This window comes from Mesitornis unicolor, unplaced genomic scaffold (genome assembly GCF_000695765.1).
Source record: "Mesitornis unicolor isolate BGI_N332 unplaced genomic scaffold, ASM69576v1 scaffold5309, whole genome shotgun sequence".
NCBI lineage: Eukaryota > Metazoa > Chordata > Aves > Mesitornithiformes > Mesitornithidae > Mesitornis > Mesitornis unicolor.
Genome location: NW_010205110.1, coordinates 43,657 through 70,854, shown reverse-complemented (window position 1 = coordinate 70,854; position 27,198 = coordinate 43,657). Strand labels below are relative to the sequence as shown.

Below are 27,198 nucleotides of genomic sequence, written 5' to 3'. Positions count from 1 at the left end.
CAATACTTGGAAGTTATTTAAATGCTTCATATTTCCAATTACTATTATTCATTTACCAGGCAACAACCAATTGCTGCATGTAGGGGAGAGATTACATTACAGAAAGCATCCTGCTATCAACAGAAATTAAAAGATACTTGAAAGATTGCCATTAACTTCCAAGGTCTCTGGATCAGGCCTTCAGTTAAATTAACAGGATCACTCTCTTCCACATGACAAGAAATTGAATTTGCAGGACAGCTCCCCTAATTGCCACCAATTTATGTTGTATAAATTAGAATATAATTGAGAATCCAATTTCTGTAGAGCTAACACAGCCATTCTGATAAGAAAGTCTAAAAGTCACAAAAAACAAACCCACCAAGTAGTCTTGAATTGAAGCAACGTTAACAGTTGACTTCCTCCACTGTCTTTGATACACAAGATCAGAATCAAGGCCATATGCTTGAGCCAAAGACAGAGCTTCCCCATATTCTTCATTATCAATCTAAAAAGCAAACACATGAAAATGAAAATAATCTAATTTCCCTATTAAACAATTATTAATTCTATGTGTTGAAACAGGTAAATGAATAATTACTGTGGAATGCTTAAGCAGGTAGGAAAGAGAATGGCTCAAGATACAGGTAAGGAAGACTCTGACCTGATGGACACCTCTGGAAAATAAATCAGAGATTTTTTCCTCAAGGAGAAGGAAGAAGTTATTCAGGTAACCAGGGTGACATCAGCACTACCTAGAAACTCTTAACAGCTATAGAGGCGGCTGGTTTACCATCAGAACAACTGAAATGACCTAGACAAAGTACTGCCCAGAGTAGTCTTAAAAATGAAGAAGTGTGCACTAAGAGTCACAGGCCTAATTAGTATGTAAGCCTGAAAAAAATAAGCAAGTTAACTACATTCACATCAGAGTGTATGTTAACCCATTTCTTGGTCAACAACAAGCTCAACTGAATTCATTCAATGTATTTGCCAGGTCTTTCATTGTTTGTAGACACTCACATGAGTACACTTTCAAGTCTGGCCAAGCTAATGATGCACAGTGTCTCCTCAGTGACCTGCAAACATCATCTCATTTGAATCATTATAATGCTAGTTTTATACAATGATCCTTTCAAATAGACAGTACACTGTCAACTAAGAGACACTTTGAAATATGTGCTCAAATCCTGCTGTTAATATAGCAAGAATTAAAAGAAAAATAAAAAGTTCTTTATTTATAAAGCTGATTATGAGACATAAGAGCTTTCCTTCTATACTTACTTTTCTCTGGTACAGTTCCTCTGGAGTCGTGGATCTCAAACTCACAAGGCGGAAATTCTTTGTAATAGTACGTGGACGCTTCCGCGGAGGAGCAAATCGTTCCATTTCTGTCACAAAGTACAGGCCTTGCTTCAGGTAGCTGAAGTACCTGTCCTTAGTAGAAGTTTCATCATCTGAGTCAGAGTCATCTTCTCCCTCATCTTCATCACCAGGCCTGCTCTCCAAGCGCAATCTTTTTGGAACAAGTTTTATCTCACACTGCAGAGAAAATAGGAATATGAAGCATCTACCCAGTACTCCTCACCTATTGGGTTGGCCAAAAAGTTATTGCATTTTTTGGTTGGTAAATGAAAGGTGACTTTTTCATCGGAATCAAAAACTTTATTAAACAACACAGTGCCCGTTTTGTTCAATTACTTTTTACCATCTTTCTGGCAACTTTGTGATTCCATAACGCAAAAAAGGTCTCAACTTTTTTGGCAAGAAATAGTTCCAAGAACGATTTGACATTCTCATAAGCAGTGAAAGTTTTACCATTTAAGGCATTTTGTAAAGAATGAAATAAATGGCAGTCTGATGGTGCCAGGTCTGGCAAATATGGTGGATGTGGTAACACATTCCATCCATCAAAACAATTTTTGGCAAGTGACTAGACTTGTAGGTGGTCTAGCGTCATCACGGAGAAACACAACACTGACTCACCAATTCTGGATGCTTCTGTTTGATGGCATCATTTAATTTATCCAGTTGACAACAGTACACATCAAAATTAATGGTTTCGTTCCTTAAAAGCAATGCAAAATACACAATACCTTTGAAATCTCACCAGACTGATAGGCTAACCTTCCTTTGGTGAATATCTGCTTTTGAAGTGCTCTGAGCTGCTTCATCATGCTTGCTCCATGATCTTTTTCATTTCTTATCATTGTAGGTGAGTCGTTTTTCATCGCTTGTCATACATTTCAAAAACTGATAGTTTTCTTCATGTTTGAAGATGTCAAGGTGCTTAGTAAGATGTATTATTTGAGCTTTCGTGGTACCCAAATATTGAGTCTCCTAACATATCCAAGTTGTTTTAATGCTTTTCAACGCTCCATTTTGACATGTTAAGATTATCAGCAGTCTCTCATGTTGTTAAATGCCGACTGGATTAGATCAATGCCTTTACTCTGTCATTATCAACTTCGATTGGCATTCCTTGGGGGTTGGACTGGATGATCTTTAAAGGTCCCTTCCAACCCAAACCATTCTATGATTCTATGATTCCTGAGCATGATGCATCTTTAACATCAAAATCTCCGGACTGAAATTTAGCAAACCAATTCTGACACTGGCATAGTTTAAAGACATCTTCCCCATACACATCACATACCTTTTTTAAGCTTGCACAGCATTTTTTCCTTTTCTGAAGTAATACAGCAAAATATGACAAAAATTATCCTTTCAATTTTCCATTTTGAAATAGATGTCAAACAAATAATTGTTAACTAAATAGTGTACTTTCTTTTTCCAAAACAAGCTTGAGCTGTCAGCTGTCAAGTTACATAATGAATTTGCAGTTTAAAATTAAGTTAGTTATATTTTAAGACGTATAACCATCTTTGTTTGCTTAACATGCTCCACAAACCCTGTGTCTGTCTCCTAGATCTGAGGCTTCACCAGTTACCTACCAAAGCAATAGTGAAGGCTTCTTAATAGTAACCTGCTATTACCCTAAACATGCTACACCAGCCCAGACAGGACAGAACTATGGAGACATCCTCGTTCAGTTACATAGCTTACTGCAGTGTACAGCAGTTTTCAACTCTCAGCTACTCAAAGAAAGGTTTTCTGTTCAATGCAGATGTAATCTCAGACTACAAGCTTAGGCTGCAATATGCCAGTCACTTGCTGTATCTCATTTCTAGAATAATAAACATTTCAAAAAATTCATGCAAGTTTTGATATGTATTGAGATATTCTGATAAATATTATCCTAAACTTTTGTTTAAGATGTTGAAGACTTATTTACATGCAGGCTTTAGGAAAGAGTAATTTTCTTATTTTCAAAGAAAATTCCTGGTAAACTTCACCACATTCTACTCTTTCCTAGAATCCTACTAAAGATGAACAAAAAAGCCCAACAACCTCTCTTACTCTTTATCTTAATTTGAATGTTCCTCGTTTCTTTTAAATATAATACCCCTGTGTAAGTGGCATGTTTCAAAATCACACAGAATCACAGAATCGCTCGGTTGGAAAAGACCTCTGAGATCATCATGTCCAACCGTTCCTGTTTACCCACTAAACCATATCCTTAAGTACCTCATCTACCCACTTTTTAAATACATTCAGGGATGGTGACTCCACCACCTCCCTGGGCAGCCTGTTCCAGCTTCTAACGACCCTCTCAGTAAAGAACTTCCTCCTTATCTCTAACCTGAACCTCCCTTGGCACAGCTTGGTGCCATTACCCCTTGTTCTATCCTCCATCACCTGGGAGAAGAGACCAGCACCCACCTCTCTACAACCTCCCTTTAGGTAGTTGTAGGTGGTGATGAGGAGAGAGATGGGAGAGAGATGCTTACAGTCTTCTTCAAACACACTAACATACAAAGCAGTGAGAACTGCTGACACAGACTGCTTCCTGCAGCAAGACTCCTATCATTCAGACTCAGCCTTCTAAGACTTTTGATTCGACACTCCAGAAGTTATTTGACAATCAAGTTTTAACAGTTAAGTTGCAGCAAGTTCAGAATTTCCCTGAACTTGGAAACAGAATCACTTTTTCTATTAGTAATAATAGTTTTGTTTGTTGTTGTTTGGTTTTTTTTAACCACACCACACACACAGCACCCTTAGGATTACAAACACAAAAGCAAACTGTTTCTACTGCGTGCCAGAAAGTTATCTGCTATTCCTCACCTCCAGGCTTAGAAATCCTCCATCATGAGCAGAAGTGACCTGAGGAGAACTCTCAAACCATTCACACGACCTTCCCAGCAAGTTTCTTAAGGTCTTGACTGATGACACAGTCAATGCACCAGAGCAGCGAGCCAGGATGATAGAATTATCTGCCCACCAATTTACATCTATCAATGGGAAATAGGATTCTTTATCTAAAATAAAGAAAGAAAGAAATAAGAATGCAACAAAGAAAGGTAACTTTAAACACAAGAGAAACGACTTCAATTACTAAGACATTTCATCTGACGGCCTAATTTGACCAACATTTATTATTGTATATGCATCCTTGGTTCACAAAGTTTCGATTTTACATCAATTATATTTTACTAAATCAGTTCTGCATCAAATTAAAGCTGTTGAGGAGAAAAAAAAGTACTTAATTATGGACATAATTATTTTTCAATATTATATGGAAAAAGAACTCACAATAAACTGATTTACTTGCACAAATTATGACAAATTTCAGACATTTGATAAAGATCTGCTTCAGTACTTCCTAGGACATCCTTGACCAAGCCTTCCTGGCAACAAACATAATACTGAAGAAAATCAGAGGTTACACTGCTGTTGAGGACAAGTGACAACTATGAACAAGGCTCCTGAAACAACCTACATGATAAGGTTGTTAGGAAGATTAAGCCAACATAGCAAAACAAAATAAAGTCACCATGACTGAAGACGGAAGCTGTGCCATTTCTAAGACTGTCTTGATTACGGTAATTGGATTTTGCAACAAAACGTTCAGAGAGTTAGCTCCATTTGTTCACTACAATGTCATTTGCCACTTCTGATGAAGACAATCTTTCCCCAAAAGCACTGAGAAACAGATCAGCTTATTGCTTTTCTGTCAGTTCAGTGTTTAGTCAGCAGCCTATCCATGAAGGTCAGATGAGTTAACCCAAGGACACAATCACCAAGAAAAGTACTATAAAGAAACAGGGATCTTTTAATAACATAAATGAACACAAGTAGTGAACAAATCATTGATGTCTGCACTCTTGGAAGAGCCATGCAATGACCAGGTGATAAATGGCTGCACAGAGTGCCCTGAATTCTGAGAAAAGACTAGAGAGACTGACATGAGGCAAATTCAGTCAGAGGAAACAAATCCCTTTGTTTTAGAATATATAAATATGTAATACATTTAAATTAGATTAGTTTTCAAGATGTATTAAACATCCATAGAAAGAAAAGGTAAAGACAAGTTTAGGCTACTGTGTCACCTACAACATTATGATGTCTGATACAAGCCGAGACATCTGCTGAGTGTTCAGCATTCTACAGAGCCACAATCACATGATTAATAATAAATTAAGTCCTGCACTAACTGGAATATCATCTTATTTATCGTTATGGCTACAAAAAGTATTCCTAAGAGAGGATTTAAAAAAAACAACTATTATGACACTCATTTAGCTATGCCATGCTACAAATTCAAACCATACATACAATTTTGGTAACTATTCCAATTGAGATTTATTAAGCCATTTCAGGTCTTTGTAGAGTTCTGTAAATATTTTTAACTACACAAAGGTATAATATAATGATCTAACTGTATCACATACCTTTTATTTTCTTTCTTTTTTCACTAGACAGTTTCCAGTCTGGGTTGATCTCATCATAACCTGGCTAAAAAAAAAAGTGCAAGAGGAAAACAAGGATTATATGCAATTAAGTCACTAACACAGAAAATTTGTGTATTTACTCATTTTTCAATTAAAATGCTCCCACATAAATGCAAATATTTCCTCAACATAAAACACAAAGCTGCTGTACTTTTACAAACAATTCCTGTAGAAAGCATATGACTTACTAATGCCAACTTGATGAACAAACTATTCTGGAGTGTTATCTGGCAGACGGCAAGGTAAATTTTGAAAAAGGAATAGATGAACACATTAGACACACAGCAGACTTTGATTTCAACCACTCAAATAAAGTTACCTGTGTTGGTCTCCACTTACATTTCAAAAATAGTATTTCAGTCTACTGATATCAGTGTTACCCATTTGGCATCAAAATGCCTCATGAAAAATTCAATCCAACATAATTGGTTCTTTTTCTTAATTTCTAAAGTTTAAGGCTTATAGTCAAAACATAGCAGATTACTGTAAAATTAAATATAGTGCTTCTGAAAATCTGGAGTTGACTGGAAAGACAATATGCAGCTAAAACACAGTTATCTGAACTTCTCTCATTTCCTATGAAAACATATCTCCAAAGAATTAAAATATAAACTGCAAATTTCTAAAGATCTACATCCTTCTTACCTGATCACTTTGGTCCCATTCTCCTTGTTGTCTGAGAGATGGAATAGACCAGATTGTCAGTTTTCCTGAGAAATGAATAGCTGCCAGAAGAGCTCCATCAGGAGAAAGATTCATCTTGAAAACTCCATCCTGCCAAACACGATGTCAGCAAAATAAAACAAAACCCAACCAGCCAACCAACCAAACCATATTCTCTATTTTAGGAAAAATGAATTGTACAATTCCATCCTGAAAATTTAACAACCTTTAAATTTAATTTTAAAAAACAAATGTTTAAAGTCAGAATAAAGGTAAAATATCAATTGTGGCATGGAGGAGTAAAACCTTACCATAACATTAACAAATCTTTAGGAATGTGAACTTGCGTATCACACTGCCACACAACAAAGAAAATCTGAAAGCATGGCATTCATAGGAGAACACTGCAGAGACTAACACAGGGCTAGTCGGAGGAAAAACTGCAGGTTGTTCTCAAATGATCTGTTTGGAGAAAACAATCAGCAACCTCAATTTTCTACTGTCCTGCCTCTCAGGTCCACCCAACACAAACACAGCTTAGTACAGCTTTTCCTTCCTGTAAACAAACTTTTGTATGGGCATTATTACAATTAATAACAGAGGATACAAGAGATACATAGATGAAGACATATTGAAGGAACATATTGCTTATTACAGGACACTGAACCTGAATTTAATAATTTCCTGGGTAAAAACAGAGTAAGAAGGAGTATAGTGAACATCAGATTAAGTTCATGTAGAAGAAATAATTCAACATCTGTAAGTAAACTTCACCAAGATTACAAAAATTCTCCTGGATGAAGTTTTCCTTAAGCTCTGGATATCTTAAGAGGCAAAATGTACTTCAAGAAAAAATATTTCCTTAAGGTTTCATGAACTCCCACATAATTACAACTGAAACTATACACTATTTCCACAAGACAAGAGCCTCTACATATACACTCTAATTTTATAGTCAAATTGAGCGCTACCAGCAAAGCTTCTGAAAATACAATTTATATTGTAAATAAACCACCCTCAACACAACTTCTGTGTTTTCAGAAAGATGGTTAGGTTTTCTCTAGAGAGTCTAGTATTCATTGAAAGATAGCAGGATGTAGATTCCCAAAATTGATATTGTTCATAAATTCCCATTTTGTTAGTGCAATTTGCTTTTTAAAACTTACTAATAAAGATCCAACATACAATAATGTTAGAACTAGCCAAATCTGCACCTAATTAATTTTTAAGCCAGCACCTCCCCCCTAAAAAAGTTACTAGAAATTTATATGATTAAGAAGTTTTAACAAAGCTTCTACAGCACATCAGTGGTAGGTATCATCTGAAGATAACAATATTCTTTTAGGGTCTCTTTGTCTGAGTTTAGGGGGATTTTATTCTTTTTAGTTCTTAGGTTGTTCTGAGTTCTAGCTATGCCACAGAAACAATGATGATCAAGTCATCTGCTCACTGTTGTACAGTGGTTTGCAGCTATTGAGAGCACTGCTTAAATTCAAGCTTAAAATATGTTTAATTGAAAAGGATACGGCAATTCTCTCTTTACAATTTTAGTTGCGTGCAGAGAGGACAAAGAACAAGAGACTGTTAAAGGACTTATAAATGTCTAGCTAAAATATATAACCCATTCAGATAAATGGTCAGTGGTATACATCACAGACCTTAACAAGGGTTAAACATTTACTCAGTAGACAGCAATAAAGCTATTGTTAAATTTTGATGTTGGTTGGCCATTAACACATTCAAATTTACCACCCGAGCACAGTTATCTACAGAGATCAATCAGTCCTTCAGCAAAGCAGGCAATGCTGCCTCAGTAAATAGCTTGGCAGCTGAGGGAACTGCAGAACGAAGTACTGAAAATCCCAGCAGGTTGGGACTTTGCATTTTGTAAGTGTCATTTAAGTTAGGAACACTAAGAACCAAATCCCAATATAGCTAGTTCTAATATAAAAATCCTCTAGCTGCTGTGCCTGACATACCTTAACACTGTTGCCAGTTTCCCAATAAGAATATATAAACTATACCTCACGTATTTAAGCCATGGTCTCTTGAAATCAGATTAAAACAACCAAGGAAGAATAACAATACCAGCTTTTCTTTGTAAATTTAGTACCGGCAAGTGCAATGAAGTTGAAGTTTAGTACAGTAACACTCAGTACCAGCCTTCCAGTAAAAAAAAGTTTACTTCAGCCTTTTCTTTTATCTTTTCAGTGAAGGAAATAAAATCTCCCCCCATTCCACCTTTGAGAGAGCTTCAGAAAGATTTGGATTCCCTTCCAATCAAGCATGCAATTTCTGCTTTTAACCAGTCACCTAAACATCCCAAAAATCTGTTAAGGTCAATTCCAAAGTCCATATCACTACAGAGCAGACCAGACCTCTCAGGAGGACACAGTGAGGGTGGTAGATGGATTCTTTACTGATCTTTCCTTGCAAAGCAGAAGAAGGGAAAATAACATTTTTCCAAGGACAGAAAGGGAGAAAAAAAAAGCATCAAACAAAGGCTACACACCACCAGTAGACAAGAGATAGAACTGCAGTAGCTTGTGGGTAGCTCCTGTAGAGGAAAGCCCACAAGCACTGTGTGCAAAACCTTAAGAAATGTAGAAAGCACACACCTAGACCTCAGTATGACACTCAGATTTAACACTCACTCATTCAGGGGAAAGGAGAATAAAAGACCCATAGCCAGAGTTTGCTAGGAACAAGTTGATTCTGATGAGCACCTTGATTGGGTTCACATGTGTTCTGCTAGTAGAACTTTGACCCATAATAAACCTCTGAAGCTACTTAGCAGAATGTTTCTATAGTATCTCATAACAGACTAAGAATTAAATCTCTGTGTCTGCCCTATTTAAGCCATGAATGAATAGTTTGAATCTACTCATTTTTTCTTCCCTATTTTGTATGAAAATGTTGGGCTGCAAGGGGAGGGCTGTTTGTTTGTTTGTTAGTTTTCTAGTGAGAGTGGGGTAATACAAAAGGTTGGGTTTTGGACTTCCTCCTATTTCTCTCTCAGGCACATACTTCAGAAACTTCGTCACAACCTACTCTCTTCTTGGAGAAGATATAACACACTTAACATGCTATGATCGTTATATTCATTAGCAAATAACTAGGTGACTTTCTACACCTTTCTTTTTGAATAAGAGTTTACATTTAATATTGAACTCTACATCTCTAGACCCGCTCCTGTCAGTATGCTGAAAATCCAAGATTCAAGCTTCAGCAGATGAACTAATTGGATTTTTCAAAAAGCCAAATAAATGGCAAGCTCTTCTGTTTAATGCTAAAAGCTCATTATTTTTGATAAGTTTTAGAGAAATGTTAATTCTTAAGTTGCATAAATTGAAAACTCCTTTCAATCAGCCTCTCACAGTCATTAATGAACAATTATGTAAAATGCATTTCTGAGGTAGACTTAGACCTTAATACCTGTTCTGTTCCCCGCCTGCTATAAAATCTTAAATTCATAATCCTTAATAATCCTCTTCTCTGTGCCTGTAAGAACAGAAACATATCATACAATGAAAGACAATCTCTTACATTCTTCTATGCACCAAAACCTAAGTCGTATGTAAAGTACTAAAACAACTCTGCATGATTCTTTAAACTTTCATAGCACTATTTTAAAATAATGCAAGGATAATAAAATGCAGTTTGTATAACTTTGCCCATTTCATTAGGTATGCACAGAAAAGCACTACTCATTTACAATAAAATCAACAGCTTGCTTATAATACTAAGCAATACCTATATTGTAAGTAGATGCTGGAATTTGTCCTGGTATACTGTAAATGGTTTTACTATATCCACACAGGAGTTGTTACCAAATCATTTACTTCTACTAGAAGAAAAACAAACAAACAAACAAACAAACAAAGCATCACCAAGAGTGACACTTAAACTGAAACATTTATTTCAGGTGTACTGCCTTTTGTTACGACATATTAAAAAGACAAAAATAACTGATTTTTTTCCAACAGATAGGAAACATATAGGAACTCCTTAGTTGTGTACTGGTATATTTCCATGCTACATTTTTGGTTGTTGTTTTGTTGTTTCTTTGTTTGTTTTTTAAATCACACGTGATAATCAAGAAGTTAGAAGTTCAAATAATACTACAGAAAAAGCAAAAATAAACAGAAAATAGGGAGGAAGAGCTAACTCTAGAAGATCATATCATAGCTTACAACATAGCAGAACACTGAATTAAATTCTTCTTTCAAAAAACGATTCGTATTGAACTTCCACAGTTAGATAATTCTGCCACTGATAATAATCAGCCAATAAAATGAAGAGAACTACTTACTGTTCTAATGTCATCTTCATAACTAGTGACCTGTTTGTAATGGGGAGAGCCTGACAGAACTCTCCAAGCAGATATCCCGCAACCAGTTGCTTTACATACCCCATCTTCATCTGTTTCACAGCCTCCTACAAGCAAAAGTCTGTAAAATATACAAAGGAATATTATGATTTCATATACCACCACATAATTTTTTTAAATTGTCTTAAGTTGGAACTACAGCAGTTTGCTTGCAGTAAAAAAAAAAACCCAAACACTAAGTATATTAAGATACCTAACAACCCCAATAAGCTTCAAACTTCAAAGTGTTTATTCACAGACAGAAAGACTCAAATATTACTTGAGTAACTTGTTATTTGTGGCATTTATCCCTACCTGTTCTCATTTCTAGCTTTCCAAGTCAGGCATGACGCCTAACATTTAGAAGAAAATACGCCTGTCTATGTTTGAGTTTCTCCCCTACCCTCCAAGAATGATAGTAATTATGAAAAGTTCTATCCATACTGTTTAATTTATTCAGATGTGGTACAAAAGCTACTTCTCTTTTACTGAGGAACTGAATGTGTGAAGGTTTTTCAATTTTGTTTTCTAAAGCCACTCTACCAATTACAGTGTGCATGCAATAGTTTCATTATATACAGTAGATGATATTTTAAAAACTTTCAGGGAACTCTTACAATTATTGCTAATTATCACTAAAATGTATCAAAATATTTGCCCTTGAAGCCCTTTCACCTTAATAACAAGCAGTTTTATATTTAACTGATGATTACTTTGACAAAAACTTTGAGAACAGATGTTTAAATCTGTTTGAAATCATCATTTTAGTGAACAACCCATCAAAAAGTATCTGCAAAAAGGGCATAGACTGTAAAAGCCGGAAGTTCAGCCATGAGAACACTCCTTTATCTATTTTCAAAGTCTGCATTACTCTTGAAATGCTCTACCACCTAGTGGCTGGCGTACATATAGCTCTCAGCTGTGAGCTGAGTGTATTTCAAAACATTTTCTGTGAGAGAAAGAAACTGAAAGAAAAAAGGTGGAAAAATTTTGTTCTCCATTTAATTCTCTCTAAAAGGTCAGTAAAACTTATTTAACATTCCTGAGTCTCATGCTATTCACAAACACACAGCAGGATGACTTCCAGGATGAATGCTTACAGTCTGTTAAGGTTCTGAAGAGCTGTAGTTATTTTGTGGTGTAAAGAGTTGCCTAAGACAGGAAAACAGAAATCACTCTCACCATTTTCCACAAAAACAGCAATAGGAGACTCACAGTCTATCACCACAACTAACAGGAAAATGGGTACATTTACATTGTTCCTACGATCAGAATGTAAAGCATAGCACAACTAAGAGTAATTATTTCTCCCTTAAGGAGATGCTGTTTAACTTTAGAACATGTAAAGGTACTGGCTGAGCATCCATGACATGGGGGTTTCTTCTTGTAGTATACCGAGAAGAAACCCTGTTATCAGATAAGGAACAGATTCCTATCAGAGTCAACAAAATCTGCTATGAGTAGCACAGATCATATTTCAGACTCAGAAAGAGGTTGTGGAGTCTCCTTCTCTGGAGACATTCAAAACCCGCCTGGACGCCTTCCTGTGCAACCTCATCTAGGTGTTCCTGCTCCGGCAGGGGGATTGGAGTAGATGATCTTTTGAGGTCCCTTCCAATCCCTAACGTTCTGTGATTCTGTGATTCTGTGACTCCTTAAAACTGGTGACCTGAACAGCACGTGGAAGCAAACACATTTCTTGAGTTACTGGCATACATTTTTAGTAAGAATAACACAGAAAAAAAGCAGACATAAAATTCAGCTGTCATAGCTTTCAATTGAGTTATGCAGTTGACAACAATTAGCGAAGTATGGTATTGGAAAATAAATGAGAAAACTCCAGCACAGACACAGCAGCAAGGGAGGACGATACTTCAGCATTACACAGATTGCAGAACCGTCACCACGAATACTGCTTGTTAAGCAGAGAATACAACTGTGGCTCAGTGAGCACAGCAACCCCAGTGTTACAATATCACAGAACTCTTGCAGTGCATACCTCTCTTCTGAACAAGCTAATAATATAAGACTGCATTAAGCCATTTATGTGACAAACTTTACATCTTAAATGAACCCAAGCTGCTTTACATTTAAACAGCTTCCAGTCAACACCAACTGTTTGGTTTTGATAGTGGCTGTTCATTCTGGTCAACTGGTTGGACAATTCTCAAGTAAATATTTGGACAGGAACTCAGAGCAACTTAACCAAGACACCACTTTAACCCAAAATACTAATAAGAGTACTTTGTTCTGCAAGTCATGCTTCGGTACCAGAACTCTCTAAGACTATAGGGGTTGGTGAAAAATAACAATAACAGTGGAAAGGTAGACATTGAAAAGTAAAATATTTAAGCAACCCCATACTCAAAAAACTGGAATTCAGAAGCAACAAGCAGGACAACATAGCAAGTTTAATTCCATTCAACTTTGAGGCATCAACAAATATCAGAAACTACTTGAACAGGTGGTTTTTTTTCTTTCATGAAGAAAGTTACTTTAATGAGTAAGGCTTGGACAGAAGCACATCCAACCTTCAGGAACATGGAAAACAGTAACACATGAGGTATAGCCACCAATAATCACCACAGTTCTCAAAACTACATGCAATACTTTAATATCAAAATTTCTACTGATTACTGGGGGAAAAGTGCATTTGGAAACAGAAAAAATTCACAGATTAAGTGTCACACAATTCATAGTCCTTTTGCTTGTTTCCTTTCTACATATTTTTTTATTTTCCTTCTCCCTGATGTTTCCCTTCTGCAGCTTTGCCCTACAATTTTCTATCAGAGAAGCTTGACACTGCCACCAATCAAAGAACGTTAGGTTTTAAGGTAAAATACTTGATCTAGCCTGTTGCACATGATGCAGTTTATGGCCATGTTAGCTAACTGAGAAGAAACATGTTTGGGTATCCAAATACCTGAGCACACAGTCTAGTATCATGAAATCACATGTTAAAACACTGAAAGATACTGGCAAGATTAACATTACACAGATCATAATGCATAAAGTGACGAATTTCCTAACTTTTTTTTAAGCACAGAAAGCAACTTTGATGTATCTCTTTCTCGTAACCTTTCATAAGGAAAAAAATAAAAATAAAAATCAGTAAACAAGAACTTAATGAAATCGCGACAATGCTGCTGTGAATTCTAAATAACCAAAAGACAGCTGGCACAATCTTCTGGAAAATTAATCTACCTATAGTCTTGTCCATGCATAGGCACCTAAATTCTTCCATAAGCTCCAACTTCCACTGCAATATGCCACTGAACTAAAAGTCTCGACAGCAGCAGTGACTACAACTCAACGGCAACTGAGCACACTGTGCCAGAGGTGACTAAGAGACAAATGGCACCACAAAGACTAAGAGAAGAATTGTCAATAACAGTGACAGCAGCAGCTCCAAAACTGCCTGAACCAGCTCTCAAACTCCATCAAGATAAATCTTTTCAAAGAAATTTCAGAAAACCTGTCACATACAGTGCAACATATTTATAATTCAGAGGTATCTTTTAGGATAAATGAAACTTGATGACAGCGAGAATGAAGATGTCATATCAGTTTAGACACACACAAAAAACACACAACCTCTAGACAAAAAGCCTTCTCCCAGGTCTGCAGAGAAATTCATCATGGCAGCACGTACTTAAACTTTTAAAAAGGTTTCAGAGAGCAAAATACAACAGCAGGGACAGAGACTATTAAGATGAATAACACAACTGGCAGCAAAAGAAAATGAAAGGCACTCCTGAGAGCCTCTGCAAAGATGAGGTTTGTTTACCAATTATTTTTTCAGGACAAGACAGGAGATGATTTCAAAATATCAAGTTGTCAGGTAGACTGGGAATAACAACAAGAGAGGGTTTTTTCCTGCTTACTAATTTTTTAAGTTAGTCTCAGTCTAAAGAAGAACATACCATGTCAACAACATTTTTTTTTGTGCCAGTAATGTGAAAAACCACTTTTCTTAGCCAAATACTTAGGTTCTTAAATCACACCACATCAGCTGTGGTTTAATGCCATTCTGCATGGGTCACAAAGCGATGTTAAGTTAATATATGACAAAAGTAATTTCTGAGAAGGTAAAGTTCTGGCTATGTACCTCAACTCTATTTCAAAGGTTTCTCCAAAGTTGGGCTGAAGATAACTAGATTAATACTGGTCTTAAGAACAGCAAGTTCATCTGAGGCATCCAGGAAAAATTTGAGACTTCTACCTAACTCTTCACTCATCAGCCTGGGAACAATAAGCAAATTTCAACCAAATCTAAAACCCTTCATCTCCTATAGCCATCACACATTTTAGGCTCTAATATCACACATTTTCTGTAGCAATTGCAGCTAAACCTGAAGTAAGACATTCAGCTCCAGATTAAGATACTCAAAATCAGCAGGTGTTGAACCTTCCATTAAAGCCTACAGAGAGCTCACACTGAAGCACACATTTAAGTTCTGTCAACCAAAGTGCACCATAAATTCAATCATAGATGAAGGCTGGATCACATGAGAACACCAACATTAGGCATCTAAATTAAAGTATATTACGCTTTTCAACAGCAATTCATCTCATTATCAGACTTCTTCCCAAAGATACTGTGCCGAATTTTCCTACAGATTCAGATACATCCCCTATTGCAACACTCACTGGTATAATCAATCTACTTCTTAATATTAGGAGCAGAAAAGATAACTGTGGGAACAAGTGTCAAGAACCATTAGCCCTGGTCTGATCAAAGGAAAGAATGGAGTAGGTTCTGCTGTCTGGTCAGACAGCGTTACCAAAGCTCCATAACCCACAGCTCAATACTCTAGATGTAGTGTACTGAGTATTGATCATGTGGAATGTACTTAATTATGTGCAGTGTACTATGCATTCATACTAGATTTGAACTAGGTAGAAAGAAGAAACCATACTCAAAATTTATCTCACAAAGTAAAGAGCTGGAAGAACATTACCTCTTACTAATAACCATTTTTCCCTAAGATAGATAGGGCAGCTCACTTAAATTGAAGAATGAGAACAAGTTTTTAAACAGAGAGTTTCTTCTGATATTCTATAGCCAAGCCTAATTTAAAACAATAGAGTGACAGAATATATTGTGCTGGCAAATTCAATCCTACTAGATCTAATAGGAGAAAAATATCTAGAAGGAAGTTTAGTTCCAACTGAAGAGAAATAGAAAAATACATTGTTACATTTATCTTGCTATATAACAAGTAGATATTAAAAAGGTAAACTCATTTTTAACATTAGTAATTAGCTAACCAGGACCTACTTCAACTACATCTGGTTCAAGTGCAGGCAGCCAGTTAGTCCATCTCTCAAGTCTGATAATCTCCACCCAGCACATTAATGAAATGCATCACAAGACAACAAACACCAAAGCCTGGCAGTTCCAGCCAGAACACTAAGGAAAATGGGCTGGACAATCCAACCAGTCCAAGCAATCAAATCCAGACAGAAAAAATCCAAACAAATAATACATCTGTCTTTACCCCCATCGAATTCAGAAAAGACTTCTGAAGCTACTCCTGACGTTCTAAAAAATGTTGCTTATGCAAGGTACTCAAACAGTAAAGAACATAACTTGATTTTCATTATTCCATTAGTAAAGTGAGATCACCAACTTGGGCTTCTTTCGTAGGTACAATGATATATGACTTCTTGTTACTGATTCACTAAGGCGGCCAAGAAGGCCAACAGCATCCTGGACTGCATCAGAAATAGTGTGACCAGTAGGACAAGGGAAGTGATCCTCAGCACTGATGAGGCTGCACCTCAAATACTGTGTTCAGTTTTGAGGCCTTCACTACATGGACATTAATGCACTGGAGCACATCCAGAGAATGGCAATAAAGCTGGTGAAGGGTTTGGAGAAAAAGCCATATGAGGAGCAGCTGAGGGAACTGGAGTTGTTTTGTTTGGAGAAGAGGAGATCTTATCACCCTCTACAACTACCTGAAAGGAGATTGTAGTGAGGTGGGGGGTCAGTCTCTTCTCCTTCATAGCTAGCGATAGGACAAGGGGTAATGGCCTCAAGTTGTGTCAGGGAAAGTTTAGATTAGATACCAGGAAAAATTTCTTCACTGAAAGGGTTATCAGGCATTAGAATGGATTGCCCAGAGAAGTGGTGGAGTCACTGCCCCGGAGGTATTGGAAGGAGTGGTAGATAAGATGCTTAGAGACATGGTTTAGTAGTGGACAAGTTATGGTTGAACTCTATAATCTTAAAGGCCTTTTCCAACCAAACGATTCTATGATTCTAAATACCAGTATTAAACCAGATCTTTTTTATCCCCCTTCTTATCCAACACTTATCAATGTTAATTCTGCCACTCTTGTTCATCATTTCAGCATTAATGGCAGGTAGCAAACAGAACACTTACCTATGACCAGGATGATAAACAACAGTAGTTATTCCATGGGCATAATGGCTGCTAAAGCTGAAACTATGACTTTCTTGAAAGCTTTGATTTGTTCCAACACTAAGTATGGGAAAAAATACATATATTATTTCAGATTTATTTTCTTTACAGAGTGCAAAGAACTCCTTTGAAGTTCACTGTGCATTCTCAAAGCAAGTCAAAATTTATGCTTACCTTACAAGATAACTTCTCAGTTCTCCACGATAATTAATGACAAGCAATTCGGCTGACCATTGGGCACTTGCTTTGTATTCTAGAAAGATCAATCCAGCAATAGCATAACTCAGGTCTCCCGGAAAACTTGCTGTCTTTACCCAAAAATGCAGAGAGACATTGAGAGACAAAGGGGAATTTGAAAAAAAAAAGTCTCTTAGTTACTGAAAGAACTAGTAAGTTAAATTCACTATATTATATATTAAATTTACTATCATATAAATTATATTTTAAAAAATAAAGTTCCACAGTTTGTATTAGTAACAAAATACGTGTCCTTTTACATTGATTTTAAAGACATCTTATTACTATAATGTCTGCAAAGACAATATACTAAGGAAATACACTTGAGCCACCTTCCAAAATCAGTTTATTAAAACCTTTGAATACACAAAATACTAAATATATTGTGGAGCAAGCCAACAGCAATTATCTATTCTTATACCAAGAAAAAAAAAATCCTCATATAGCAATATTCCTTGATATATAATTGACTCTGCATGTGAAGTGCAGATTTGTAATCTAGTACTACAAATTGTAATTATTTGCACACATGCTAATTAGGTGATTGTATATTTGCACAATCTGATGTACCTGCATATCTACCACAATTCTCAGAAAAAGAAAAGATTAAGATTCCGACTAGATACAACAGCACAAAGGATATGCTTTGCAAAGGCTGCACATGACTTAACTGTAATGCATCCATCATATGATAAACACCTCATGGCACATTTGTGCATGGTATTCATACTGCAAGCCCTTATACCAAAGTAAACCATGATTAAAAAAAGGCCAAAGAGAGGAAATTGCCTATTGTCCTTACAAAATCTTCTACTATATTCATATTTAGTCCAAGACAGCACTTACTGGTGTAATGACCAGAAGCTCACTCCCCATTAGGTCAAACACTCTCACTGTTCCAGTGCTTTCAGCATAAGCAAGTAACGTACAATCGTGACTCCATGCCACTCGCCTCCACTGAGGGTTCGGGTCCTTTGGCACTAAGAAAAAGGCAGAAAGTTACTGAAAAGTGAAACATAAGTATAATCCCTTAAACAGAACAAAAAGTCAACTGCACCAAAAAATGAAGGGTGTCTACCCATCACAAGCTAATCACAAAGGAAGAAAAAATAAAAAGATTAAAAAAAAATAGACACTCATCACTTCCAACACTCACTAAAGTCTTCCAAACCCATTAATTTTAGCTATCATCTCACTTCAGATTCAGGCTTTATATGTTAATCATCATGAAAAAAAGAGGGTGAGGGAGAGTAATGGAGCTAGTCACAAAGCAAAATTTATTAAGAGATCCTTCCCAATGCTTTTAAGAAGTTACAACATTATCTTTAAAGTAAGCCAACACCACCACTTAGCAATGCATGAATAATAAACAATGATGGCACTAAGTAATGATGTAGAGGTTGCCATATTGTATACCTTGACATTTTCCAATTATGGATCCAAAGTCATCTTTTGCAGACCTGCAGAAAAAGACTCATATGGATTTAAGTAAGAAAAAAACCCCACTGTTCAATTTTCCAGAATAAACAGAACATTATAAAAATGCACCTAGTGCACAATTCAAAGGCCTCCACTTATTTAACTACTTGTTCAAAAAGACAGATAGTAGCCCTCACCCTTAGGCAGCTGCAGCAACTAATGAGTATTTTAGACACCTTCCTCTCAGTGCATAAATACTAATATCCCTCATTTAGTAGTAATGCTGTTCAAAATAGGACAGCAGCATTTCACAACTTCAGCACGTAACTCTAGAAAAAAAACCAAACTAGTCAGTATTCTCCAGGTTACAGTTTTAGAAACAATGCAAGAATATAGTTACATTAATACAGTTGAAACATAAGATTTATTTTATAGTCTATAAGCTGACATTTATGGTGTTCACACCACAATTTTAATACACTTGCTTCTTTTACATATAAATAGAAGGTCTGACCTTCTAGCAAATGGATTTTTGTGAAGCAAGTAAACACACTCAATCAAGATCCGTTGTACAGCTAAATGTGTTCTTGAACTAGCAAAGGAGAGCTTGCTGATAGACAGCAGAAGAAAAAGGTAAAGCAGCAGTCTTTACGGCAATCCACACAGCTTGTAAAATAAGGTGAAGTATTACACGTGCCAGCTACTCTACAGACAAGCAGAATACTAGCTCCTTGCTTCATTTATTAGGAGAGAAATTCTAGGGGTAACAGAAAGGCAAACGTTAGAACGATTATGATTTAGGGTTAGTATTTTGAAGCATCTTAATTGTTTTTCTTTCACATCTTGAAAAAAGAAAGAGATACAGATAGATAATTATATAAAATTATCTATAACAGTTATAATTGTGCGGGGTTTTGAGGGAAGAGTATTATTTTTCTCAATGGGGAATGGCCAAGAACTAAAAAGAAATAGAAGACTTCTGCCTTCTAAGTGATAATGTATTTTAAGACTATTCCATAATTACTTTCACAATATAAAACATTAAAAAGAAAAAAAAGCAAACACATTAAAAAAAATCAAAAAGTACGATTAGTAAATTATTAGAAACACTTTCTCAGAACTCCACAACTGTGGTCATGAAGCAGTAGATAACACTAAGTTACCTGATTTCTACACATTGGTCTTGAACAACTGCCAACAGTTTACCATTGCTGAAAGAGAAAAACAAAGGTGTGAATGTTCATTTAAAGTCCAGTCCTTACAGAACGTGCATCAGAGCTCTAAGCACTTTTCTGAAATATGAGCTATAAATTTACCCTTTCATAAATCAAAATGAATTGGGAAACATCAACTTTTATACAAAAAAAAACACAACAGTGCTGTAATAAGATTCCGCTCGCGTCCCTGTCATTCTTTTCTAGTAGCGCTAAGAAAACAGAATCAATGTCTAAAAATCTTGCTGCAGGGGAGGTCAAAATCAGATGTTGCTTATGTTATCTAAAACTATGTATTGCTTTACCTGCAATAACTAACTGTTGTACTTCAGTAAGTTACGTCATCTCCTTAGGAGCAGGTCTCCTGTCTTTCTACCTAACATAAAACATTGTAACTGGCATATTGTGCATTAAAAGGGATCATCATTTCCCTCAAAGAATCACCATCTCTCTCAACAGTACAGAGCTCTTGCTGAACCACTGATCACATTCAGTGATCACACATCATAAGCTAAAACATTCCATTCATGTCATTGAACCATTTTTCTGTACATATTTATTCTTATTTAAAAGCCAGTGATCTCATTGATGCTGCTAAAATTAGTGCAGAACAGCTGGTTCTAGCCTTGGAACTCTTACTTCTCCTCTATACATACAATAGAAAACAAGTCTTGAGAGTATGCATTCACTTTCCACAAATTTTAAAATAAGCACTTTATATTAAATATCTTGCCAAGTTACAGGTCTTCAACTTATCAAACTCAAGTTCTGGATACGACCCCAACAGAAGGATTGCACTGCAAGCCACTTCACCTGAAAGGCTGGAAGGAGACTCAGACCTGAGAGAGAGATGCATTAAATGAAGGGAAGCAGCATGGAAGCCCCTAGGTAGCAAACTGACCGACCTTTCCCAAGGCTAACTGTGAAAGTCTCCAGTATTTCTCTTGATCAAAAAGAAGAATATTACTTTAGCACAGTATTAACTCAGCATTGTTATCAATGGGAATGGTGTGGAGAGAAGAGGAAGCATTAAAACATTCACATTTCCAAAAATGGGAAAGCACGTAAGCTGGTTACCTTGCAAGTACTAGGTGCCAGTTGATCTGCTTACTAACTAGACGAATCAGTCCAGTGGGCAGACAAAACTTTGCAGGGCTGAAATAACAAAAACATTAGACTAAATCAGAATATAACCTAACATAAGTAGTACGAGATAAGCATGCCAGATGATTTAGCTTTAAAGCAATCATCAATCACCTGGGTGGTTTAGCAACTAAACATGAATCAACACTGCACCCTGCCAACAATGAAAGCTAACAACATCCTTGTTTGTATTACCACACATTAAGGGAACTGATTATTTACTCATCCTTCTATACACTCTGGTCAGAAGGCAGTTTTGGACACCCTCCATTACAAGAACACCAATAAACTGGAGGGCCACCAAGATGGTCAGGGTACTGGAGCATTTGCCCTACAAGGAGATGCTGAGGGAATGGCACCTGTTTAGCCCAGAGGAGGGAGGGCTTCAGGGGGACCAAACAGCAGCTCTCTGATACCTAGGAGGTTACCAAGAAGACAGGAACCAGTGAGGTGCATGGCAAGAGCACAAAAAACCATGACCAATCTAAAACAGAGTTGATTCCAGGCTGACATAAGGAAGATAATTTGTCACCATGAATACAGTCAGGTACTGGAACAGGTTGCCCAGAGAAGCTCTGGGATCCTTTAAGGTTTTCAAGACACAGCCGGACAGAGCCCTAGGAAACATTCTCTGATTTCGAAATCCTCCTTGTTTTTAGCAGGACTTTAAACTAGAGGCCTCCCAAACTCCCTCACAACCACTGTTATTAAATACATAAATATAGCAACTAGAATCAATTTAAAAAGCTAGAAATCAGACTTTAAATGTGTCTATTGTGGGGAGCGAGGAAAAGTAAGTTAATTTTCTCTGCACCTGAACACTTACAACTAGATTTTATATGATGGTATTGAACCCATAACCAACAATCCATAAAAAAGGGAGGGAGAGCACAAAATTAAGTAGAGCACCAGCAACAAGGAAAACAGTATTGCCTGCTGAATTCACGTATGGCATTGTTTCACAGGGAGCCATGATAATGTCCCTTTCCACATATATCAAAACCAACAGAACATCCCTAAAAAGGGAGAACTGTTATCTTCAAACCTGCCAGTGTACCAGTTATCAAGCTTTTTATATGACAGTCCGTATTGTCAAAAAAAAGTAATGATCCAAAGTATCACTCCAGAGGAAGCAAATCCTGCCATGCCATCATACTCATCATTGAGACATTCCAACTGCAAGTTTACTTAGGCTTCTGATAAAAGCAAAAAGTCAAACTAGTATACATCAGCTCTTTTCTAGATAAGCTTCAGCTGCAACTCAAGTGCTTACAACCCAAACTTATGAAAAGAGAATATTCTTAGCATTGCTTGGACAATATTCTAAACAATTTCAATTTTACTGTCACTAAAGACAACTTTCAATCAAATAAAAAAGCTATAAAAATATTACCAAATAAAAAGATTAAATACTATTTCCATCAAACTTACCTGTACCAAATGTACCGAAGTAAAAACAATGCAGGACCTACAACAGAGTAAGAGGTAAAAATTACATCTCCAGCAGTTTTAAACCACTCTCCATCTTACTGCACACAGAATCTCAGAAATTCTCAGAAAATAAAAAGATATTACGGGAAAAGTCATCTATTCTTGGCTAATGAATTCTTACATTACAGTAAATGCAAACGGCAGATCAAAAAAAATAAATCACTACACATTTCTGGAAATTCTAAGAGAAACTGCTACTGGACAAAACCACAATTCAAGTACTGCATAAACCAAGTGCTGAATGGCAACGTAATGTAAACAGAATGTAAAGCTTCCTGATAGAAGTCTCTAACTACCAAACAGCCCAATGCAGCTGGTAGCGAAAAAAGCCTCAAAAACATTTTGCAAAATACAACACAGCTTCTAAACTTCTTAGATGTATCGTGTATTAGTTTGTCCCAATAAGCTAACAGAGACAAGAAAGCTCACAAAAATGCCATAAAAATAACATGGCAATACTGATAATCAGAAAACATCATCCTGAAAACACATCCTGTGCTCTATTTCCATTACAGGTGCCACTCCCAAGTGGAGAAATTGTAAATTTTCCAAGTAACCCACACATCATTTTTACAAGTCATGAACATAAGAACAAGCCATATTTACCTGTAATTGCTCTGGTGATGATAAATGATGCACCATGTTTTCTGTTGCCTCTTGGCTGCAATTACAATAATGGTGAAACTATGTCATACATTTTAACTTAAATATAACATCCATACATATATTCACTGATTAAATTAAAGTTGCCTGCTAGCCTACAAGATCCTTATGCATTTTCTATTACTCGCAACTTCATATAGTAATTTAACTGCATAAGCTAAAATAGGCTATAAAATCAAGTATTTTATGTGCCAAGATATAATAAAGAAAATGTACTACAGATCGTCCACTGACTCAGCTTTGCCTTGATCTTTGGGTAGTAACAAAAGACATCAACCTTTCACTGTGTTCTTCTGTAAGGTATTATAAATCATTCTTTCTATGCCGAAGGAATGCCAGACTGAACGGTAATGTCCAGAAGTTGTCAAAGCAATTGGTGTTCAATATATGCCAATATATTAACTGGTAAGCCACATAAAGACTGCTCATGAAAGTTTTGGAATTATTAAGAAAAACAATGAACTTCAGAAGAAAAAAATCCTTTTCTTAATGACAATTTGCACTAGGTAACACAGCCACTCAGATCACCACCTCTACTCCATACTGTCTCACGTAGCTTCTTCAGCAGTCCTGCTCTACCTGGGGGAGGCAGGGAACAACAATTACACTCACTATATAAAGGAACGCACTCTCTAAGCACTGGCAAAAAACCCACATAGGATGTATATTCTTAGATGTAAGCAGAGGTAAGAGGAAAAATTTACCAATAAGAAAGTTGGAAAACGGATTAAACTGAGAAGACAAGAAAGACAACCAATAGGAAAGGCATCACACACAAATCTTCAAAATAAGCAGTCATGCTTATGCTTTTCTGGTGAAAATACTGGAGCACCCCAAACTGAGCATTAGAGTAGGTAATGAACTAAATTCCTCCTCCCTCCAGGACAGAATACATGGAACAGATCACCACTTGTTAACTGAAATATTCAGACTTCTCACTCCAAGCTATAGAGCAGCAGACACTGAAAGACACACAAATGTATCAGAACTCCAGAGTATGTCCATGTTTAAAAAAAAATTTAGGCTACCAAATTTAAGTTACTGAAGTAAAGATTAGCAGTTTTCTATGCAAAATTTGCAATCCAGAAATACTTTTGAATAACCATGCTGTCTCCTCTCAGCATGCAGGACGCCAATACAGCTGTACTAATAGATAACGTTCCAAAATTAAGGTTGATCAACCAGAAAATAACAAGACATTACACTAAAATAAGCGAGAGTATAAATTATTTCTTACAGATATCATAGTACCTCAGGAAGAGCTACAATTTCCTAGAGAGGTTAAAAGCAAAGCTTGTGAAAGTTTCTGGATTAAGAAAAGTTCCCAGTAAAAACATTCCCCACATCGCTTATATCTCTTCACATTTTTTTTAATATTTTTAGTGTCCATTAAACTACAGGCTCCTATTCCACATATCTTAAATCCTTCACATAGCTGATTTACCATTATACTCTGAAGACCCAAAATTAACTCTCTGTAATATATTCCTATCACATCAGCAACAGATTTGCTGTATTTCTTTTCTAATTCATTCTCATTTGGGAAAACAAATTCTTCTTCACCAGAGCACTCCAGAAATACAACCTAAGTAACTTAGTCACTGACAAGACACCCACATAGTTTTGGATTTTGTTGCACACCCAGCAAGCTCATGGGGAGGGAGGAGGGTGTTGAGGAAATCTCAAAACATCAGATGTCAATGAAAAAAACCACAGAATCAAGTGATACATCTGATACATTTCAGAATATAGACAGCACTTGTCTACTTGCCCCCTTAACACAGTTGTAGAACCAGTCTCATGTGCCACCACACCCAAGTCCCACCAATGGCTTGCAGACAAGTAAATCGGTCTCAGAGGTTACTAAAAATAAACACTATTCACCATCTCTCAAAACATGGTTAAATAAAAATGGGTGCAACTACCCATTCACCTACACGAGCACTCTATAAAATTATCAATTGGTAACACTGAAGTCATATTTTTCCGAACACTCGTACCTGTTGCTGCAATTAAGGATTTACAGATCAATAGAAACAAATAAAAATGTCTTTCTGGCAAACAAAAATATATTTTCATGACAATGGCTTCAGTAATTATAAACAGGTACATTCTTCCACCTGTGATGTTTTTACATGTCCTCTGTTCAGAGATTCCCATTAAGCATAAAACCTTGCTTAAGGGACTGGTGGTTGAAAAAGTGGACATGAGCCAACAGCGTGTGCTCACAGCCCAGAAGGCCAATCACATCCTGGGCTACATCAAAAAAAGCATGGCCAGAAGGTCAAAGGAAGTGATTCTGCCCCTCTGCTCTCGTGAGACCTCACCTGGAGTACTGCATCCAGCTCTGGAGCCCTCAGTACAAGCACATGGAACTGTTGGAGCAGGTCCAGAAGAGGGCCACAGAAATGATCCAAAGGCTGTAGCACCTCTCCTATAAGGACTGGCTGGGAGAGCTGGGATTGTTCAGACTGGAGTAAAAAAGGTTGTGGGGGGATGCTATAGCAGCCTTCCAGTACCTGAAAGGAGTCTACAAAAAAGCTGGAGAGGGACCGTTTACAAGGGCATGTAGCAATAGGACAAGGAGCAATGATTTTAAACTAGAGCAGAGTAGATTTAGATTAGACATTAGGAAGTTCTTCACTATGAGGGTGGTGAAACACTGGAACAGGTTGCCCAGTGAGGCAGTGGAGGCCCCATCTATGGAGACATTCAAGGTCAGGTTTGATGGGGCTCTGAGCAACCTGATCTAGTAACATTGTCCATGCTCACTGCAAGGGGTTGGACTGGATGAGCTTTAAACCCTTTCAACTCAACACATTCTATGATTCTATGCTTCTAAATACTTCCATAAACTAATATGAGTTTGAAATGCACTAACAACTGCAGGGGACATAAAAACCTAATACAAGAAACAAAGGGAAGTGGACTGCTTACATTTTCTATGTCCAAATTGAACAACAGTAGAGACAGTGGCAGCAGCAGCTGAAGGGGACATTCAGCACATTGAAGGGAAAAAGATGAAAAAGGAAAGATGAAAGAGCATCTCAGCTTTTTCACTGACCCATGGAGAAGACAAGATGGAATGCAAGCAAAACATTCAAATACAAGAATAACATTTTTTCCATCTTTTAAGCTTTTACACCTATTTGACAGCCTTGCAGCCCCAAAGTGAGATACTTCTCCCTTTTCACCTGCTCCTGAAAACACACACACAGTCATACTGAGACACAAGTCTAGGGAGGGAACCAGTCTCCCTCAGGCAAGGTAAGCTTGGTAAAGGCCTCCATGTCACCAGGATGGCTTCCACTGCTCTCAGCACAGCTGTTCCTAGAGTTGAGACCTGAAGTTCACCATAGGTTCCCCCATATCAGCTCAACAGTAACATCTGGTATACATTGGTCGCAGGTAAAGAACAAGAAACAGCTCAAGGCACCCCAGGCAACACAAACGAGGGTGACAAGGCTGAAATTAAGAGACATGAGACCATGACAGGGACAGAGTGAGCGACAAGGGACAATGACAGGGACACGGTGACCGCAGGGACACGTTTTGTGCTTGCTCCTGCAGCCCTTCCCACTCCTGTGCAAGTCAGGAATGGAGTAAGCAGCCCGGTGAGCCTCCTTGCCGGCAGTGGCCCGTCCCTGAGGCCCTCAGAGCCGGTGGCCGCCCCCGGCGCCGAGCCGCTCAGCTCCCGGGGCAGCGGGCGAGTCCCCTCCCGCGGCTACGGTGCC

General features: G+C 37.2%; 1 protein-coding gene across 1 annotated transcript in view; it reads right to left on the bottom strand.

The window, feature by feature from the left end:
• NBAS (neuroblastoma amplified sequence) overlaps window positions 1-27,198 on the bottom strand; it is a gene marked incomplete at its 3' end in the record, with an annotated part of 53,345 nt that overhangs the window by 23,101 nt on the left and 3,046 nt on the right. The window contains exons 3-17 of the mRNA XM_010191268.1: window positions 23,408-23,462; window positions 22,742-22,778; window positions 21,245-21,322; window positions 20,117-20,164; window positions 18,951-18,994; window positions 18,377-18,514; window positions 17,472-17,601; window positions 17,259-17,357; window positions 10,810-10,948; window positions 9,933-9,998; window positions 6,480-6,608; window positions 5,775-5,838; window positions 4,168-4,361; window positions 1,264-1,521; window positions 362-487 (exon numbers count right to left, since the gene is read on the bottom strand). Coding sequence (XP_010189570.1) covers window positions 362-487; window positions 1,264-1,521; window positions 4,168-4,361; window positions 5,775-5,838; window positions 6,480-6,608; window positions 9,933-9,998; window positions 10,810-10,948; window positions 17,259-17,357; window positions 17,472-17,601; window positions 18,377-18,514; window positions 18,951-18,994; window positions 20,117-20,164; window positions 21,245-21,322; window positions 22,742-22,778; window positions 23,408-23,462 — 1,605 coding nt within the window. The remainder of the gene's footprint in view (window positions 1-361; window positions 488-1,263; window positions 1,522-4,167; window positions 4,362-5,774; window positions 5,839-6,479; window positions 6,609-9,932; window positions 9,999-10,809; window positions 10,949-17,258; window positions 17,358-17,471; window positions 17,602-18,376; window positions 18,515-18,950; window positions 18,995-20,116; window positions 20,165-21,244; window positions 21,323-22,741; window positions 22,779-23,407; window positions 23,463-27,198) is intronic.